This window comes from Rosa chinensis, chromosome 3 (assembly GCF_002994745.2).
Source record: "Rosa chinensis cultivar Old Blush chromosome 3, RchiOBHm-V2, whole genome shotgun sequence".
NCBI lineage: Eukaryota > Viridiplantae > Streptophyta > Magnoliopsida > Rosales > Rosaceae > Rosa > Rosa chinensis.
Genome location: NC_037090.1, coordinates 7,438,067 through 7,459,101, shown reverse-complemented (window position 1 = coordinate 7,459,101; position 21,035 = coordinate 7,438,067). Strand labels below are relative to the sequence as shown.

General features: G+C 37.7%; 1 protein-coding gene, 1 long non-coding RNA gene and 1 pseudogene across 2 annotated transcripts; all 3 read right to left on the bottom strand.

Annotated features, from left to right (window-relative positions):
* Nucleotides 1–443: 443 nt before the first annotated feature.
* Nucleotides 444–5,469, bottom strand: LOC112194040 (annotated as a pseudogene).
* Nucleotides 5,470–6,494: 1,025 nt separating this feature from the next.
* On the bottom strand, nucleotides 6,495–12,118 carry LOC112195250. Its single transcript, XR_002934431.2, has 4 exons — nucleotides 11,632–12,118; nucleotides 8,926–9,660; nucleotides 8,771–8,805; nucleotides 6,495–7,815 (listed from the first exon to the last, which is right to left on the bottom strand). It is a non-coding gene; the product is annotated as an uncharacterized LOC112195250 (long non-coding RNA).
* A 6,606-nt stretch (nucleotides 12,119–18,724) lies between these two features.
* LOC112195246 lies at nucleotides 18,725–20,236 on the bottom strand. The gene is made up of 3 exons (XM_024335625.2): nucleotides 20,056–20,236; nucleotides 19,755–19,883; nucleotides 18,725–19,178 (listed from the first exon to the last, which is right to left on the bottom strand). The coding sequence occupies exons 1-3, from the start codon at nucleotides 20,174–20,176 to the stop codon at nucleotides 18,988–18,990; spliced, it is 441 nt and encodes a 146-aa protein (XP_024191393.1). The 5' UTR covers nucleotides 20,177–20,236; the 3' UTR covers nucleotides 18,725–18,987.
* Between the last annotated feature and the right edge of the window lie 799 nt (nucleotides 20,237–21,035).

Sequence of the window (21,035 nt, the reverse complement as noted above, 5' to 3'; positions counted from 1 at the left end):
TTTGTGCCAACTATTAAGTATTAACACTACAAGGAAAAACTTTTTTTGAGACATATCTGTTTTGTCTCCTATTCAAACAACTTTGTCACTCTTTAATTCCATTTCTAAATACAGCCTGAAAAATTCTCATAAGTGATCACAACTTATAAATTTTGTCATCAAAAGGTGAACCATTATACATTTGTGACCTCACTTTCCTACTCTCTCTATACTCCCGATCTAAGTAGAATCATTTTGCACCGTCATTGAAGAAGCTCCTCTTACCATCTTGTTAGAATGTACAAACTGACTTCGTCTTTTTTTGGTAAATTGGGATCAAAAATAAAAAAGAACGTTAGGGAAGAGGATTCGACGAGCCTGTTCAGGATTAGAACCATTGTTAAGGAAGAATACAAATCCGTAACTATATCAAAAACCAAAAACGGAGATACCATGGACAGCCCTAATCCTGCTGATTATAATCAGACCATTTAGATCACTCACTCACCAATAGTCTTTACAACTACACAATCCACCCTTGAACTGATGAAACCGAACTCGATCGCTAACAATTATTTCTCGATTAAAAGCTTGGGAAACAAATTTTGTAAATGAATGGCAATCTCTACAAACTCTCAGGTTTTTACCTATCCGTAAACATGTTCGTTCTGGAGTTCTTGCCAAGCCAAAAGCAAGTGCCAGCTTCTCACTATGACATGAACCAGAAGTTCCCGAACAGTTGGTGTCTGTAGAGGTAAATTCAGAGGCTGTAATAAGAGATTCCTCTTGCAAGTAACCATGTAGAGCAGCTCGCTGGACTACTAGCTCCAATTTTTGATAGATTTCTTCAGTATCTGGATTGACTTATCATCCGCTACAAATTTGTGAACCTGATGATCGCCAACTTCAATCCAGCTCCAACCAGGAGTGGTCCTCACTCCCTGGTTTTTAATCAATTTTCTCATCCTTGAAACACCATCTGCATCTTTCGCCCTAAAATAAATAGTAGCAAGAAGTACGTAGTCCCCTGCATTCGATGGCCCTAAACAGATTAGATTCTTCAAGGCAAATTCTCCTATTTCCACGTTTTTATGTATCTTATTGCAAGAGCTAAGCAGAGTCCGCCATAGAACTGGATCATCCTGTGCATGTGAAGTCCCAATACTACTACAAATCTGGGCTATAAACACCATTAGCAATGGTGTGAATTGGGCTATTGGGCACCAATCAATTTTGGTTAAAGGTCAATAGCCACCGTTCCACACACAATCTTGTGTTGGTTGTTGTTGCTGGCGTGACAAATACTCATGGGGTCACCATCATTTTTTTGGTGCCTGATATTGTGAGTACTGTTACTTCATTGGTGACTTGCTACAATACACATGGTTGAATAGTCAACTATAGCATATCACTATAATTAACAATAGTGAGTTTGAATTTAATAGGACATTCAATATCATGATAGGATAATTGATATTCTCCCGTATCCCATATTGTTAATAGGACATTCACACAGTTAAATGAAAAACTAACAATATTGCAAGAAAGTAATAGATCAAGTTGTAGCAACTCAAGTATATGCTTATAATGTACATTAATTACAAAGGATCATTGTTAAATCATATGAATTTGCATTACAGGGCATCCTTACCAAAATAAACTTGACGACATAAATAAACCTGCTATGTTGATTGCAAGTAGAAACAACATGAGCTTGATCACAATTCCTTCACAAAACATATGCATTTCTTTTTTGAACACATCAGGTTTCGAGATGAAAAACAGAATCTGAAAAGAGAAAACACAATCAACAATTCAATGATGTTGAAATTTAAAGTGAACCAATCAATGTACAGAAATACAAACCGCAACTTTCGTTTTTGGTTCTCTTGATGGTGACCCTGCTAACACCAGTGACTTTCTTCATACCCAGCTTCAGCATTGCCTTATGGCTCTTCTTCTCACTCCTGCTTTGCTTTGAAGACTCATTTCTACCTGCAACACACTCTTTAATTTAGAAGACAACATACATAATCCATTTAGCATAAATTTGTAATTGAACACCAACTTTGAAGTAAACAAATGAACCACATGTAAGGCCCCAAATTTGAAATCTTTTAGTTCAGAACAATATGGTCTTAAATGCATAATTGGCAGGAAGAGAATACAATTGAATTGTATGACATAGTTATGCTATTGGCACTGTCGTTCGTACCTAAAGCCCAGAAATACTAGATATATCAATGAAACTAAAACAACAAAATGAGAAAACACACATTGCTGAGGTAAAGATTGAAAGATTGATCCCTTTGGATTTGGCAGTTATTGAACATTATAAGAAAATATGTTCATGTTCCAGCACTAAAAGAGTGAATGACTGAATTTGCAACTATATATGTTAGATGAAACAACTACAATAAGAGAACGATTGATCAAAAACCCATTTATTGGTAAATTTCGAAGATTGGTTCCTCCACAAACAAGGTCAAATTGTAATGGCCGAAAACCTCAACGTAAAATCTCATTTGAAAGCAGTTGGTATGAAAAATTGTGAAGGCCATACACAATCAAACCACAAATGAGGACCCAATCAGTTAGCAAAAATCAAGGCCAACAAACAAAACAAAAAACCAATAAGAGAGTCATCTTTGGGTTTGTCAAAAAGCTATGAAGGCTTCAAACACTTACCCTAACCTTTACAATTTAACTTCGGAGATTAAACAGAACAACCCTGGCAAGAAAAATATATTGACCCATAAAACCACCAAAAATCAAGTCTTTCAAATCCAATCATCATCATCCTCATTGAGCTTCTTCGTCACATCCGCCACCACGACTTCATCTTCTTCCTTGTTCTGCAACACATCCCAGTATAATTACACAAACACAAAACTCAGTACAATCAAACGCACAATTCCAGGAACAAGTGACAGACCTGAAGGCCATTCTTGAGGGATTTTAGGTGGACATGACCTCTCCGACAAGCTCCTCCTTGACGACACCCGGAGACATTTTTTTGGGGTTGGTCGGAAGTCTGGTGAAAGAACCGGTCGCAGAGAGAGCAATGGATTGAGTTTCTTCCTCCTTCACCTTCCTTGATGAGCTTCTTCTTCACTCACATATTTTTGATCTTCTCACCGACTCTTTCAAATCAGTTCGTCGCCGGCTTGGTGATACTCTGAATCTCATCGGATCTCTTGAATGCCTCGGCCACGAACTTGCGAGATCTGTAAAGAAGAAGAGCAGATCTAGAGAGAGAGAGAGAGAGAGGGAGAGAGAGAGAGAGAGAGAGAGAGAGAGAGATGAGGCTGAGGCCTGAGGGAACATTTATGGTTTTTTTTTTTAAGGAAGGGTGAGAGGAGAGAATTTCGGCCACCATTCAAACACAATAGTGATAGTCTCATAAAAGGTCTTACCATTTTAATTATGGTGTGCACCACAAATAACTTTTTAATAGTATTTACTTACACACTATGGTTGCTTAGCTTGATTTAATGACTAAAAGAATTATAAACAATTAAACCCCATGTATGAGAGTATTAGTGAATTCCAAAACACACCAATAAATAATTATATATGGGGTCAGGACCTATTTAGTATCAACAAACACTTGTTTTGTTGTGTGCTGCCACCATTCTTGCAAAAGTGGGGAAAAAATGGTATCTATAAGGCATATTTGTGGTAGTGACATGAAGCGCCTTCTCGAGCTTCCCAGCTCGACCAAATAGATCCACCTGACACCCATAGTGCTTAATTCCAGGTTTGAATCTGAACTTGGAGCTCATCATATGGAAGTAATCAACACACCCTTCTCTACTAATCCTTGGTGACTACACCCACACAACTACAACCCGAGAAATGCGATGGAATTCGGCTGAACACCTGCCATCATCATCTTCTAAAAAAAAAATGAATTGCTTCGTCCCCGCGAGTCCTCGACCATGTACTCCATACCCAACAATCATGGAGTTCCATGTAATAGCATCCTACTTTCTCATTCTCTCAAAGACACAAAGACACAAAGAGCATCATCGAAGTCACCACATTTTGCATACATATCTATAAGCGCATTGCCAACATAAACACTTCCCAAATACCCCTTTTCACAAACAGTTGAAACCTAACAACTTACTCATTCACTCCAACAAGGTGAATTGAATAATATCAAAAATATATTGACAAAAAGATGAAGTTTACATAGATATTTCTTTATAAATAATATCATATATATATATATATATATATATATTTTAGATAATTCTTATTGGGTGGGTATGGGGATGGGGATCAAAATATCATCCCCGCCTCATACCCGATTTTAGAATTCGAATACTAGAGATCTCCATCCTCGTCACCCGATTTTCCCCAAATTTGTCCCCATTAGGGTCGAATACCCGATGTGTACTCTACCTGATAAGGATTATTGCCATCCCTACTTTGTGTACATATAAGAAATATGAGGAACGAAAGGAAATAGAGAATGGGTAAAGCTGGGTAGCTTATCATTAATATAAAAAAAGAGTTAATTACATACATGGTTTTTTACTTCAACAGTGTCTGAACTCTTCGAGGACTTTTGAAATGATACCTGAACTTTCAAAGTTATCAATGTGATACCTGAACTCATTTTTTAGTATCAACGTCGTATCTGCGGTCGATTTCCGTCACAGAACCGTTAACTATGACCACGTGCCCAGCACGTGAGGCACTTAATGAGGTTAAAAGATTAATTTACCCTCAAAAGTATTGTTTTTTATTTTTTTGCTTTCTTTTTTTCTTTTTCTATGTCTTCTTCCCTCTGATTTGTCCCCTCCGATTGGAAGCCATGGCCGCAATCAGATCTCACCTTCTCTCTCAACCACCCAGCCCTTTCCAAGCACTACCTGACTACAACCACATTGAACTCAGCTAGATCGATATGGCTACCTTACAAAAATTCAAGCTCCTCGCCACTCAATGCCCCGTCGTCGCCTGAAGCCCCACGCGCAGCCTATCCGCCAGCCCCGTCATCCACCTCCTCTGCCGTAAACCCTCAGATTGTTCCTCACCCGCCCCGACAGCCGTCGATTGCCTCGCCGGAGTACCTCATCCGATACTCCCACTAAGTACTGATATTACAGCCGCAAATAACCAAAGGCTGGTTCTTTTTTGGACAAATTGATTAGAAGCTAGAATCAATGAAATGATCATTGCCCCATTGTTCGATAAATCATATACAGATAGATATAGTTATACACAGACATGCAGTCGTGAAAAAATCAATTTTGGATTTTCTCCCATCATCACCATCCTTCGCCTTTTAGCCGCTGTTGAGAGAGAGAAAGAGAGTTGCAGAGAGAGAAACAGAGAGACTCTCAGTCTCCTTCACTTTTGCAGATTTTGATTCAATTATAAAGACACGGACTATTTTTGAAATTCATGAACCAATGCTATGATGTTAGTTGTGGTGAGGAAGCCGAGTGCCACGACGGCGTGGCCTGCCTCCGTCATATTTCGACAAGCTGCACAAGAAGGTCTGGATTGCCGTCAGCCATATTCTCTCTCTCTCTCTGATCCCTCTGTCTGAAATCTCAGGAAAATTCTTAGTCTCAGATCTGGAGGCCAAGAGTCGTGAAACAGTCTACACTGCTCCAGCCTGCAATAAATTCAGAGAAGCAAAGCCGTCAAGCGAGTTGCGCTTGGAGAACTTCGACGAGATGGAGTCCCTGGCGGTGTCCGTCCATAAGAGAATTGGATTCAAGTTTTGCTTTGGGTTTTGCATTTTGCTAGGAAATGTCATCATCCCATCTGATTGCATTTTGCTGATGAAAAAGGAAATAAAAATGGAGAAGAAGAACTTAAGGTATGACCAGACACGTGAAGAGCTAAAGGAAGTGGGAAAGGTAATTTTTACCCTTATTTTGTGCCTCACGTGCTGGGCACGTGGTCATAGTTAACGGTTCTATAACGGAAATCGATCGCAGATACGACGTTGATACGAAAAATGAGTTCAGGTATCACATTGATAACTTTGAAAGTTCAGGTATCATTTCAAAAGTCCTCGAAGAGTTCAGACACTGTTGAAGTATATACTTTTGAGGGTAAATTAGTCTTTTAACCTCATTAAGTGCCTCACGTGCTGGGCACGTGATCATAGTTAACGGTTTTGTAACGGAAATCGACCGTAGGTACGACGTTGATACAAAAAAATGAGTCCATTTATCACATTGATAACTTTGAAAGTTCAGGTATCATTTCAAAAGTCCTCGAAGAGTTCAGACACTGTTGAAGTATATACTTTTGAGGGTAAATTAGTCTTTTAACCTCATTAAGTGCCTCACGTGCTGGGCACGTGATCATAGTTAACGGTTTTGTAACGGAAATCGACCGTAGGTACGACGTTGATACAAAAAAATGAGTCCATTTATCACATTGATAACTTTGAAAGTTCAGGTATCATTTCAAAAGTCCTCGAAGAGTTCAGACACTGTTAAAGTAAAAAACCCTTACATATAAGTGCATCTTTGCATGTTTTTTTAGCCATAAGGCCACCAATTAATTTTTTTCCCTCATAAGGCCACTAGATTAAAAATGGGGTTATATTTTGGATATAAAAATCAATATATTTACATAAATGTCACTAGAGTAAAATGTTAACAACCATTCTCTCTCTCCTCTCCGGCGAGGTCTCCGGCAGACCTCCTGCCAACTTCCGGTGGGACTCTGGCCAGCCTTTGGCGAGTCTTCGGCCAACTTCCGGCGACCACAAAAGCTACTGTCACTAACACCAAAAGCTATTGTGGCTAGTAACAAAAACTACTATGATGAGATTTCCAGAAACCTCGGGCGAGGTCCCAAAAGCTACTATCACTACAAATAAAAGCTATTATCACCAGCAATAAAATATACGCTGGTGAGATTTCCGGCGAAGTCACAAAAGCTACTATCACCAGCAACAAAAGCTACGCTGGTGAGATTTCTGGTGAAGTCACAAAAACTACTATCACCAGCAACAAAAGCTATGCTGGTGAGATTTCTGGCGATGTCATAAAAACTATTATCACCAGCAACAAAAGCTACTGTCACAAACAAAAGTCACGCTGGTGAGATTTCCAATGAGGTCACAAAACCTACTGTCACCAGCAACAAAAGATATTGTCACCGACACAAAAAGATACTCTCACCAGCAACAAATTGCTACTGTCACCATCACCAACAACAAAAACTACTGTCACCAATACTAGAAAGTTACTCTCATCAGTAATAAAAGCTACTCTCACCATCACCAAGCAGAACAAAAACTACTGTCACCAATACTAGAAAGTTACTCTCATCAGTAATAAAAGATACTCTCACCATCACCAAGCAGAACAAAAACTACTACCAAGTAGAACAAAAGCTACTCCCAAAGACTGAGAAAGTTATTTTTAGAGATTAACAAAGCCATAGAAATATAAAAGATACAACCAAAAAAAAAATGCTACTACAATCGAGGAAAGAAATCATATTCAATGATACAAAAAGTATCTAGGGTTCAATAATGATATATCTATGTAAAAAACTACTTCCATAGTTGTAAAAAGTCACTACCATTGTTGTGAAAATCTATTACAATAGTTGTATAAAGCTACCGTTAATGTTGTAATGCTACTATCATTTTTCAATGTAAGAAACTTTGCCACTGCTGTACAAAGCTACTACCAATGCTATCCAATATTGTAGAAAGTTATTGCCAATGTTGTAAAAAGCTATTTCAACTGTTGAAGTGCTACTGGCAGTTTTGCTTTGTACATGTTTTCTTGTTTTGGCGCCCCACAACACTACACCAACCACACTTTATATGTTTTCTCTAGCCACCTTCAATTAGGCAAATAAAAAAAAAATCAAAGTCAAAATCAAAATATAGAAGGCTACTATCACAGTTATACAACTCAACTAGAATAGTTATAGAAAGCTAGTAGCATAGCTATTGATTGCAACTAAAATAAGATCAAGATTGATTTTTGTGATCAAAATTGAAGATAGAATGCCAGCAAACATCTACTTTATTAACTTGACAAAAAAAAAAAACCACAATCAAGACACAAAACTAATAACAAAATGTGCAAAGCTACTGATCTGATTGTGGAAAGGTATTGCTAGAGTTTTAAAAAGATATTGATAGAGATATAAGAAGCTATTAGCATAGCTTTCCAGTAGCAGAGAGCATGAATCCATTAAATTTGCTTTTATAGTAAATGTGTTTTCTCTAACTATATCAATAGCTTTGTTTAACTAGGTCAATATGCACTCTTTAATTGCAGAAGTAGCTTTTAATAATTAAGTTAGTAACTTTTCCTAACTAGGTGTATAACTTTCTCTATGTCAGATTTAAACATCAATTCTTCAGAACAAAAAAACCAATTTATACACCATGTCTATAATGAAAACCCAACTTAGGGACTACAAGAATTCTATAGTAATTGAAAACAATTCTATCTCAGCATGAATGATCTAGTGCTTTTATAGCAATTGAAAATAATTCTATAATAATGGCTTTCCAGATCATTAACAAATGTCATACCAAGGAGGAACAAAAGATGGTGGCTCGGCAGAATGAAACCAACACCAACCAAACCAAAACCCAATCATATCAGACATGTAAAGTTAACCAAACTCAACAAAATAATGCAAATATAAAATATGATCTTCAAGACCAGCTTGAAATACCTCAACCACATAACCTAATCTACATCTACTTTAAGTTTAATTGTCCAAAATAAAATGAAACATTTCCATCAATAATTGCCATAATTGAAACTCCAGAGCTTACCGAATGAGTGATCTGATACTCTGCCTCTATAGCAACTTGAATGCCCAATCCCGCAGCAATTTTGGCAACACAAATTTTAAATTCCACAAATTAGAAACCCTAAATCAACACTAATTTCAATCAATTCGAAATAAACAAAAGAAGATTGAACTTACAGGTAGATGAAGCTAAAGTGGTTGCGGTCTGGTGATGAGGAAGACGGTGCCGATGAATCTCAGGCAGTTGAGAGCTCTTTGCAATCTCGATCTCATCCTTTGAAGCTTCGTCTTCAGCCTCCTCGCCTCGCGTCGCGGGACCGTCAGGTTGCCGGAGTTGGACGATGCGGCGATGGGTTTGCCGTTTGGATTTGAAGATTCGAGGTCGAACTACTCCAACTCGTCTCCGACTGAGAACTGTAATGGAGAATGGAATCGACGACGGAGTTGTCGCATCCGACTGTCCTGTGCTGCCGGAGCCGAGCGAGGTGGTGAGGAAGGATGCTGTCGGAGCTGAACAAGATCATGAGGAAGGGTTTTCTTGTCGGGGGGGGGGGGGGTGAGAGAGAGAGAGAGAGAGAATGATTTTCTTTTTTTGCAATAGAGAGAGAATGAATGATGTAGTTGGTTTTCTTTTATGAAGGGCAAAATGGTCAGAAAAAATAATTTGAAGATGCAAGTGACCTTATATGTACAAGAAAAATTAGGTGGCTTTATGGCTAATTAAAGTTTCAAAATGACACTTATCAGTAATTTTCTATAAAAAATAGTGGTTATCTATATATACGACAAATCAATTACAACGTACTGTGATCATAGATCCATAATTCATGTATACAGATATACCATCTTCTAAGTTGCTATCAATAATTGAGAAGTAGCTTGAGCTTCTTTCTTCAAAGGTATTCGTATCACCTGTAAACGTCTACACAAAATTATTAGTAGTTCACAGTTTTGAATTATGTGGGTGTTGTATTGATGTTTATATTGTTTTCTTAATTAACAAAGCAGGTTTTTTATTTGAATAATGCTAGAAACTGCTTCGCAATGGCCTTACAAAAGACTAGGATCGTTGTAATGCTAAAGCTCGTAAACTTTATTTCTTAACAAGCTAATTAGCTGATTGAAACTGACAACCAGCGAACCAAATAAGAACGCTTACATGTGTTAAGAGTATAGGTAAAAATCAAGGTCAATATAGATGGTCAATATCAAGTTAGTATAAATAGGTCCTTATCTTTTACTGTAAGTGTTTTTTGTTTTTTGTTTGTTTTTTTTTTTTTTGAGAAGAAAAACAGACTCTATTCCAAACTTTATGTAATCTGGAAATAATTGGTGGTGGACATAGATTCCCCACTCTCCTCCCTAAAACCAACCTTAGTTACTTGGTCTGTCATCAATGATGACATCCATGAGCTAAACAAACTCAACCCCTAACTCACTTAATCATCCCAATTTTCGGGCTACAAAACAAGACCAATTCCGAGAGTCATGATAAATTCCTACTGCCAACACAAAAACAAACATGTCACCCTCTTCAACACCGTATCTCCAAACAGGAAGACACGTGCAAGGATAAACCGTCATCATATTGATAATAAGGAGTCACCGATAATACCAAATGTAGTCCTCAGAAATAACACCAAAACAATGGCTCAACAATCAACCTAATCCAAGAGTCACCTTATCTCTTCGCAACCATTCTCAAGAAGAAAATCGGCCCCTTCTACACTATGATCCAAAACCGCCAAACCATGTGCAGGAACTCTTCCCCATTACCTTGGCCACAAAAAAAAAAAAAAAAAAAATATTCCATACAATTGATACCCTAACCATTGCACCATTATAGTACTAGGACCCCTAAACCCTAACTCCACAGAGAAGGGACATAATAAACCTAACGAAAAAACTAACCAAAAAAACAAAATCCTAATAAAATATAGAAGGAATTCACTGTGATCAATTACCATCTGCAGAAGAGCCGCCGTTGGACTGCCAAGAGCCACCACCACCGAATTGATACTTGGACCATCATACTCTCCTACACCAAATCTGATCTACACAAAAAGCCCCAAGACGAAACCACCTCGAGATATCCACCACCATCCCAAAGCTCCCAGCCACCACCACTGCCAATCTTCATGGCAGAATCCCAAATCACCCCCAGGGCTCCACCGCCAACAACCCAGCCTCTCACTGTCTAAACTCCACCATAAACCCTTTGGCACATGCATGTTTCGCCCTCTATAACAAACACAGACCAGAACCAGCGCAGGAGATCGACAAATTAATCTTCCCATCCAGTGCAGCAAACTCCAAACCGTGCCGTCGATGCCCCTCAAAACAGATAGCCATCGTTCATAATCCTCCATCATGACGAAACAACCACCCACCCACCCTGCAGCAACCACCACTCACCGGTGAGGCCAGAGGCCCGTGCCAGCACTGTGGAGCAGCCGGACGGGAACAATGGAAGAAAACTCAGAAAACCCATAGTTTAAGAAAACCCTAAGCGATCCAAAAAGCACGGAGCAAAAATCTTTTCCATATATTGTGCAATATTCACGAGTTTTGGAACCTATCTTCTACTGGAAGTTAATTAGTCATCTTTGTAAAAACTACCTTGAAAAAATATCAATATTAGTTTTCCCTCTCTCTAGTTCTTCTTCTTCTTCATTCTCAGTAACCCCCATAGCTTTTCTTCTAGATTTCTTTAGCTTTCATCAACCTTTCCATGAATTTCAACAACATGCATATAGGCACAGCAAGCTCAATCTACAGAGAAACAAGCCTTAACACACATCATTAAGGCAACTCAAATGAATTCTAAGGCATCATCAGCAGGAGTATAACAAATCGATCACTTAATAAACGATTGTTAATTACCTGTTGCATTAATTCCGGTATAAGAAATCTCTTGAAATACAACAGATACAGAACCTCCAAAAGCCACCCCACACCAACAGTTAGCTACACAAATCGATCACTTAAAAGTCTATGCAGATCTCTCGGAGATTTCTGCTTATCGCCGAGCAGTGTACCTAGGACGTCCCATATGAAATAATAACCGTGACAATCTAAACTCCGATATACAAACCCAGGTGCCAGTTCCTTTCTAAATCAGTTCTTATTGTGTATATTATCATATCCAGGTGACCAAGTTGATATATGACATGCATGCCGCTAGGTCGGAAATTGTCGGCTGGGGCTCTAATTTCCTGATGACAAATAATAGAATATGGACAAGGATTTTCTTCTTTTTAAGGTGGATATGATAGAAATAATAGAGGTCAAATAAACATGTGATGATAGATAGTAACAAATTGGTTCAGGTTAACTTTATCGATTGGCCGTTTAATTATAGATAAGGTGTATGAGGGGACCAATATTACATATTTGCACATGTTAGACTAGATTTTCTGGCATCTTCTAAGTCAGTTGCAAGATAATTGATAAGCTTGAGCTTTTTCTTCTAAGCTTGGCATCTTCTTGAGTTTTTTGTATATTAATTCTTTTATTAATGACATTTTTTCTTTTCTTTTTCTAATGAGAGCAGAAAGTGTTTTACAATGGCTTAACAAAAGGTTAGGATTACGCTAATATTACTCGTAAACTTTATTTTCATTACAAGCTTATTGAAACTGACAATAAGCATACAACATATTAAGACCGCTTACATATAGGCATAAGCAAATGTGAGCTTATTCTACATAGAAACTAACTAAAGCCTTGAAACACATCATTAAGGCAGCTCAAGGGAAGCCTGGGGCATCTTTAGTAAGAGTAAATCCAACAAATTATAGCCCTTTTATTTGTCATCAAACTCGACCATTTGGAGAAGATAGCAGCTAAGCTTCATGCAATTCTTCTGCATGTATGAGCATGTTAGTAACACAGAGAAATTTAGCATTGTTGATAAAGAAAGTATCTAATGATTATTGATTCAAATTGGTTAATTACCGGCGACTTTAGTGGTTGATGATTTGATGAAGTCACCACAAATGCACGTTGATAGTTCAGGTGGCCAAATTAGTGTACAAGCGCATACATGCTTGCAGGTTTTATGGCATTCTGAATATGGCATTATCTCTGATTTCACGTTGCTGGCTTGCTGCTACTCATTTTCGCTTCTTGGACTAAAGCAACTGGCTTCTTGCACTCGTTGTTGTCTCCGCAAATGCACACATCGCTCTCAGGGGGCCACATTCGTGTACAAAAACATTTATCGCAAGTTTTTATGCACTCAGTATAAGGAATGGTGCCTGAAGACTCAACTTCAATATCTGATTTTTCTTTTTGGGTTTTTTACTTCAACAGTGTCTGAACTCTTCGAGGACTTTTGAAATGATACCTGAACTTTCAAAGTTATCAATGTGATACCTGAACTCATTTTTTCATATCAACGTCGTACCTTCGGTGGATTTCCGTCACAGAACAGTTAACTATGACCACGTGCCTAGCACGTGAGGCACTTAATGAGGTTAAAAGACTAATTTACCCTCAAAAGTATATACTTCAACAGTGTCTGAACTCTTCGAGGACTTTTGAAATGATACCTGAACTTTCAAAGTTATCAATGTGATACATGAACTCATTTTTTTGTATCAACGTCGTACCTGCGGTCGATTTCCGTCACAGAACCGTTAACTATGACCACGTGCCCAGCACGTGAGACACAAAATAAGGGTAAAAATGACCTTTCCCACTTCCTTTAGTTCTTCACGTGTTCCGTTGTACCTTCAGTTCTTCTTCTCCATTTCTATTTCCTTTTTCATCTGCAAAATGCAATTAGATGGGTTGATGACATTTCCTAGCAAAATGCAAAACCCAAAGCAAAACTTGAATCCAATTCTCTGATGGACGGACACCGCTGGGGACTCTATCTCGTCGGAGTTCTCCAAGCACAACTTGCTCAACGGCTTTGCTTCTCTGAATTTATTGCAGGGCGGAGTGGTGTAGAAGGTTTCAAGACTCTTGGCCTCCAGATTTGAGACTTGGAATTTACCTGAGATTTCAGACAAAGAGAGAGAATATGGTCGGCGGCAATCCAGACCTTCTTGTGCAGCTTGTCAGAGATATGACGGAGGCGGGCCACGCCGTCGTGGCACTCAGCTTCCTCACCGCAACTAACATCACAGCATAAGTTCATGAATTTCAAAAATAGTCCATGTCTTTGTAATTGAATCAAAATCTGCAAAAGTGAAGGAGACTGAGAGTCTCTCTCTTTCTCTCTCTGCAACTCTCTTTCTCTCTCTCTCAACAACGGCGAAAAGGCGAAGGATGGTGATAATGGGAGAAAACCCAAAACTGATTTTTCCGCAACTGTGTGTCTGTATATAACTATATTTATCTGTATATGATTTATCGAACAATGGGGCAATGATCATTTCACTGATTCCAGCTTCTAATCAATTTGTCCAAAAAAGAACGGGCCTTTGGTTATTCGCGGCTGTAATATCAATACTTAGTGGGAGCATAGGAAGAGGTACTCTGGCGAGGCAATCAGTGGCAGTCGGGGCAGGTGAGGAACAATCTGAGGGTTTTATGGCGGCGGAGGTGGATGACGGGGCTGGCAGATGGGCTGTACATAGGGCTTCAGGCGATGACGGGGCATTGAGTGGCGAGGAGCTTGAATTTTTGCAAGGTAGCCATATGGATCTAGCTGAGTTCAATGTGGTTGTAGTCAAGTGGTGCTTGGAAAGGGTTGGGCGGTTGAGAGAGAAGGTGAGATCTGATTTGCGGCCATGGCTTCCAATCGGAGGGGACAAATCAAAGGGAAGAAGACGTCGAAAAAGAAAAACAAGAAAGAAAAAAAGAAAGAAAGAAAGCAAAAAAAAATAAAAAACAATACTTTTGAGGGTAAATTAGTCTTTTAACCTCATTAAGTGCCTCACGAGTTGGGCACGTGGTCATAGTTAACGGTTTTGTGACGGAAATCGACCGCAGGTACGACGTTGATATGAAAAAATGAGTCCAGGTATCACATTGATAATTTTGAAAGTTCAGGTATCATTTCAAAAGTTCTCGAAGAGTTCAGACACTGTTGAACTAAAAAACCCCATGAAGAACTAAAGGAAGTGGGAAATGTCATTTTTACCCTTATTTTGTGCTTCACGTGCTGGGCACGTGGTCATAGTTAACGGTTCTGTGACAGAAATCGACCGCAGGTACGACGTTGATACGAAAAAATGAGTCCAGGTATCACATTGATAACTTTGAAAGTTCAGGTATCATTTCAAAAGTCCTCGAAGAGTTCAGACACTGTTGAAGTAAAAAACCCTTTCTTTTTCTATCACCTGCACATGTGCTTCATCTGCACAAAAAAGAAATGGTATACTAAAACTTAATAATAAATGTTGGATAGTTTCTCAATAGAAGCCCTTTCTTTGTTATCGAAAAAAAAAAATGCCGTTTCTTAATTTATACATGTCATCCATTGGTCCTTATGCATGGCTAAACGCCTAAACTTATATCATTTTTTCTGTATTAGTTAGCCCAACTTTATTAGATGTTTCAATAAGCGGAACCTAGGTTTCGCGTGCAACAGCGGCGGCACCCCTCGTTTGGGTGGGATTGCACCGTGCCCAGTGACGCTTGTCGTCGGGTTCCCTTCCTCTGAGATTCGACAGCGCAATCTCTTGGTTTAGGAGGAAGACTGTTTGGTCCGAGGTGTGACTGCGGTGGTTCTGCATTTGACGACGAGAGGTTTAAAGGTGATCTGAGGGGTTTTTAGATCTCAGTCGGTGACGGGAGGTGCTCCTGAGTCCTGCTGGTGTAGGTGATCGGCTTACAGAAGCGGCTTCGTAGGTGAAGAGAAGCAACAGATCCGGTCGTGTTGCTTCAGCCGCGGTGGTGCAGGTGCTTGGATTGCAGAGCTTCTGGTTGCGATTGCAGACCGTCGGTTTGTGATCTCTACAGGAGTGAGTTGGCTTGTGGTCCTACCTTTGGATTGCATCGGTCTTGAGAGGCCACTGATGTTGTGGCGAGGAAGGCCGCTGAAGGTCTGGGCGGAGGTAGCGGCAGCATGGCAAAAGATGGCCTGCGCTTCTGTTAGCCCTGCTCATGTTAGGGCTTGTGCTGCTGGGCCTGGGGTCAGATATGGGTCTCTTGGGCCTAATCAATGGGTTTTCGCGGAGGGTGTTTTACCACCCTCATCTGTCACTTAGTGATCAGGGTGGCTCCACTCTGCTTAGGCAATTGGGTCGTGTAGATTGTCCAGGACCAATCTTTGTCAGATCAAGACTACTACCAGAGTTGGTTATTATATGAAATAAGATTGGCGCAAGCCTGTGTGAGTTTGGATGACGTTTCTAGTTTCTTGCTTGTACCACAATTACGTGATTGGCAAGGAATGGCTAGTTGAATGATTTCCTTTCCGTAGAGAGCGAGGTTTATACATTCTTAGATAGGCTTGCATAAAAGCGAGCGTCCCAGAGAGTTTAATGATTTACTCTAGCTTAGATAGTTTAGTTCAGATTTTCTTGTTGAGTTTGCTTATGTAAGTTATGATAGACTCTAACCTTTTGGTTGTTTAAGCTTCTATTTAAAAAAAAAAAAAAACTTTATTAGATGTTTCCGAATAGACATCGATAATATCTAGTATCTTGGTTCACTGGTCCTTCTCTTCGTCGTCTCTAAATTTGAATATTTTTTTCTCTTTTTTAATGAGAAAGTTGTTTGAATTTATTGTCGAGCACTGTATATATGTTCCGTATGACATACACATATATGTATTGGCCAGTTTAATTATATATCAAGAGCCAGAGTTCTACTCCATATAGATGGTCCTCATTGATTTTGATGCATGCATTTATGCGGATAATTTCAAAAGAGCTGAGTTAAAGTACTTGTCTTTTTTCATATGAGTTAAAATAAAAAAATATTCTATCAATTATCATGTGTCAACTACAACAATTAATATTGATGGAGAACAACAAAATTATTTCATGTTCGGAGCCATTGATTTAGATTATTAGAGAAAAGATAATTAGTGGGTGGTCTAAATATTTTCATATTATGGGAGATTCTCAACAAAATCTAGCCCCTTGAGTAAATATATATCTGTAATATGTTTCAATTGTCAAATATATAGATGGCATTCCGGCAAGTATTTGGACCTCACAGAGGGAGAGAGGAACATGATAGCGGCATCATTAGCTAGCTAGAGCAGTCACCACCATCTTTTCAAAGTCCTTGTTTATTTCTTGAATATGCTACAAGATTAAAAATAATAATAATAAGCGTGTGGTACTCAAAAGTGATAAGATGGTCCAAGTTCTATAGATTAGGGCATCTTCCACCATAGGCCAAAGGCCAAACAGATTTAACCTACTAAAAAAGGAATATTCTCTCCAAGATGCCTATGTGGTCTATCAATAATAAGCCGTACTGCCACCATAAGTCAAATTCTATATGTCAAAAATGAAATATCATCATCTCTAACAGCTATAATGTGAATAGGATTGCATTTAATGACAACTATTAGATTAGATTACGTAAATGCAGCAACACCGTTAGATTTAAATATTTAAAATGGATATTTATCTACATAATATTTTTAAGCAAAAAAATACTGAACATATCAAATATAAGGCTCATATTGAATATCTCAACAAGATCTTAACAATGGTGTAATTTTTATATTCAGAAACACTATAGATAACACATTTATATAAAAATTATTATTATTTCATAAATGTATAAAAGATAATACATAAAGAAACAAAATATAAAAAACAGATGGCCCAACCATTTGGCCTATGAAATGGGAAGCCAAATTTAGGATTCAAAATGGTAGCAGGTCAAATTTGTTTTTTGAAGTCCGTGTAATGGCTTATGGTAGGAGAGAGAGGTAGGCCAAAAATAAAAAATGACCTACTATGGAAGATTCTCTAACATCTCTATACAAATTCAAATAGAAAAATAGTCATATATTTTCTCACTTTCAGTATCTCATACTCATGCGATGTACGTTTGATTAATGAAAATCCTTGAATTGTCACCCACTTTTTTGAATTTTTTTGTGTTTATGTTTTTCTGCTCTTTTTCATTTTATTAAAACTACTATTTAAATGATTTCATTATGAATTTTTAATTTTAGACTAAGTAGTGTTTTGAACCATCCATATTTTGGTGAATTCTGAACACTTGGCTTTATACTATCGTTAGATAGATGTAATACGGCATCTTGTTGTTAAGAACATGGCTAATTAACATCACTTGGTAAGCACGTAATGAAATGGACAAATTAATCTACGTTATTTGGTGCATGTGATAGAAATAATAAAGGACAAATTAACGTGTAATGATTGAAAGTAACGAATTGATCCAGGTCAATTTTATCGATTGACCATTCAATTATACACAAGGGGCATGCGTGGTCCAATATTGCATACTAGCAAATTGACCCCCGCAATGCTGCAGAGTGTTTTTTTTTTTTTTTTTTTTTTTTTTTCAAATTTTATATGTAATCGATGAATACTTACAATCTAAAAAACATCGGCACTACTTAAGATATGATTTGTTTCCTTTCAGAAAAGAATATGATTTGTTTTGTTGTTAATAATAAATGAGCAACAAATGAGATACAACAAAAAATAAATTTTTTCCATGATTTGTAGAAATTTACAAATATAAAACAGAATTGTTCTCTCATAAAAATAAAAAGTAAAAAATAAAAAAACTTGAAAAGATATGGCAGAATTGTTATAAAAAAAAAGAAAAAAAAGGCAGGATTGTAATTGACTAGCCAGGGGTAAAACCATATTTTCAATGAATAGTGTTGCTCTAGCGACTTTAGTATATGTATAATTTCACATGTTAAACTATATTTTCTGGCATTTTCTAAGATGTTGCAAGATAATTTAGAATTTTTAGCTTCTTCTTGAGTATTTTGTGTATTCTTTTATTCACTACATTTTTTTTTCTTTTCCAAACGAGAGTAGAAAGAGCTTTGCAATGGCTGGTCAAAAGGTTAGGATTAACGCTAATGCTCGTAAACTTTATTTTCATAACAAGTTGATTGAAACTTAAAACAAGTACACGACATAATTAAGACCGCTTACATCTAGGCATAGCAAATACAAGCTTATTCTACATAGAAACTAACTGAAGCCTTAAAACACATCATTAAGGCAACTCAAAGGAAGTCTAGGGCAACATCAGTAGGAGTAAATCCAACAAATTATAGCCCTTTTATTTATCATCGAACTCGACCATTTGGGGAAGAAGCTAGCAGCTAAGCTAGTTGGGGAGGGTTCTGCCTTCAGCTTCAGTCTCGCGGCAATCAATGCACCAATTTGCCTCAGGGGGCCAGATTAGTGTACAAGCACAAATTTTGCAGACTTTGATGCATTCATTATATGGAATGACGCCTGAAGACTTAGCTTTAATAGAAGATTTTTCTAATCCTATCACCTGCACTTGTGCTTCGTCTGCAAAAAAAAAAAGAAGAAGAAAAAGTTATGTTTATATAAATACTTAATAATAAATGTTGAATAATTTCTTAATTTATACGTGTCATCAATTCTTAGGCATGGCAAAGCTTGCATATTTTCTTAGTACGTAGTTACCCCTATTTTATTAGATGTTCCCGAAGAGATATTGATAATGGCTAGTGTATTGGTTCATTGGTTCTTCTTTTCGTCAATTCTTAATTTGAGGTACTTCTTTCTTTTCTTTTTGGACGAAAAAGTTGTTGGAGTAAATTGTCAAGTGCTATTTATAGTTTCCATAGGAAATACCCATGATATACATGTATATACCGGTACTAGCCAGTTCATTTATATATCAAGAGTCAGAGTTCTATTCCATGTAGTTAGTCCTCGTTGATTTGATGCATGTTTTTGCTGCATATATTTGGATAATTCTGAAAGAGTTAAAAGTACTTGTCTTTTTTCATATGAGTTAAAATAAAAAATTTCTATCAGTTATCATGTGTCAACTACAACAATTAATATCGATGGAGAACAACAAAATTATTTCATGTTCTCATAATCTAGTTAAATTACCAGATTTTTGGAGTTCTGCATAAGGTTTCCACTGTCCGCAAGTGCACTCTGCAAACTCTGGAGCACGTCTATCGCAAATGCAAGCGTCACAGACACGGCCGCATAGTAGAAATGGAATTTTCTGGCATTCTTATAATTGAACAAAAACATATATATAGATAAGTTAATCCATTACACCAATAACATGCGTCTATTCTGATATAATTTAACTAATATAACAACATGAGAAAACATAGACAAACAATAATATGAACAAGTAAATCTTGAACTTGAACTAAGATAACTTAGTACAGGAAATTACCATAATTGGGATTTGGTTGGTCCTTGGAGGTGAGTAGCTGGCCAAATAGATCTAGGCGAGCATGAGCACTAGTTGCTGCCAAAGCCATGGCAAGCAACATTAAGAAACTTACTCTCAACATATTTCTGAAACTCGTCGTATTCTCTCACTCAACTCTCAACTCGGTGTGTGAGAAATGAAAAGGCCATTTGAGGCTATTTATAGCTCTAAAACTGTACGGACCAATGATATAAAATATTCAATATTAATAATTAATTAAAATTAATGGAAACGTGTTTCTTCTTCTTTCACAAACTGCCATTGTATAATCGAAATCCATAAAGTGGAGTAGTGGACTAAGATATATGTTTTGGTTGGTAGCGTGTGTTGTCAATAAATTGGAGTATATGATGATTTAGCTGATAAGGTAAGTGTAGTCACACACCATTCGCCACAAAATGCCATGTGATTTAAGTAGAAGACTACTGTTACCCCTTTGATGAACTTTTCCAACCTTGAATTAATGGAATGGGAGGATTTTTAAAACCCATGGTTTTTTTGTTGGTCTTTCTTAATTGATTTCTCTCCTTGATCTTCATATGCTTACTCGTTCATTTGTAAACCCAATAAATCTTCTCATCTATGGTGAACTTAAAACGTGTTCCTCCGTATTCACATTTATAAGCTTTGGTTTTCCACCCACGTCGATTTATTGATGAGGTGGTTACTGGTGTTGCTGACACTCATACAAAGAAAGAAATTAGAACTCGAACCTGAACAACTATAAGGCCATATTTGTTTTCCAGAAAGTGGGCATTGGGAAAGGAAATACTTTTCTTTCCTGCGTTTGGGGACAGCCAAAGAAGGGAAACAATTTCCCAAAGGAAAGGAAAAAGTGGAGGAATTTGGTTCAAAGGAAAGGAAAGTGATTCCTTTCCTTTCTGGTCAACCAAACATGGCCTAACAGCTAAGAGAGAAGACCACCAATGGAGAGCCATCAT

Coding starts and splice junctions, on each gene's coding strand:
- LOC112195246 (XM_024335625.2), bottom strand. CDS start 20,176: ATGTTGAGAGTAAGTTTCTTAATGTTGCTTGCCATGGCTTTGGCAGCA. Junction 19,884..20,055: donor CCAACCAAATCCCAATTATG/GTAATTTCCTGT, acceptor TTCAATTATAAG/AATGCCAGAAAATTCCATTT. Junction 19,179..19,754: donor TGCAGAACTCCAAAAATCTG/GTAATTTAACTA, acceptor TTTTTTTTGCAG/ACGAAGCACAAGTGCAGGTG.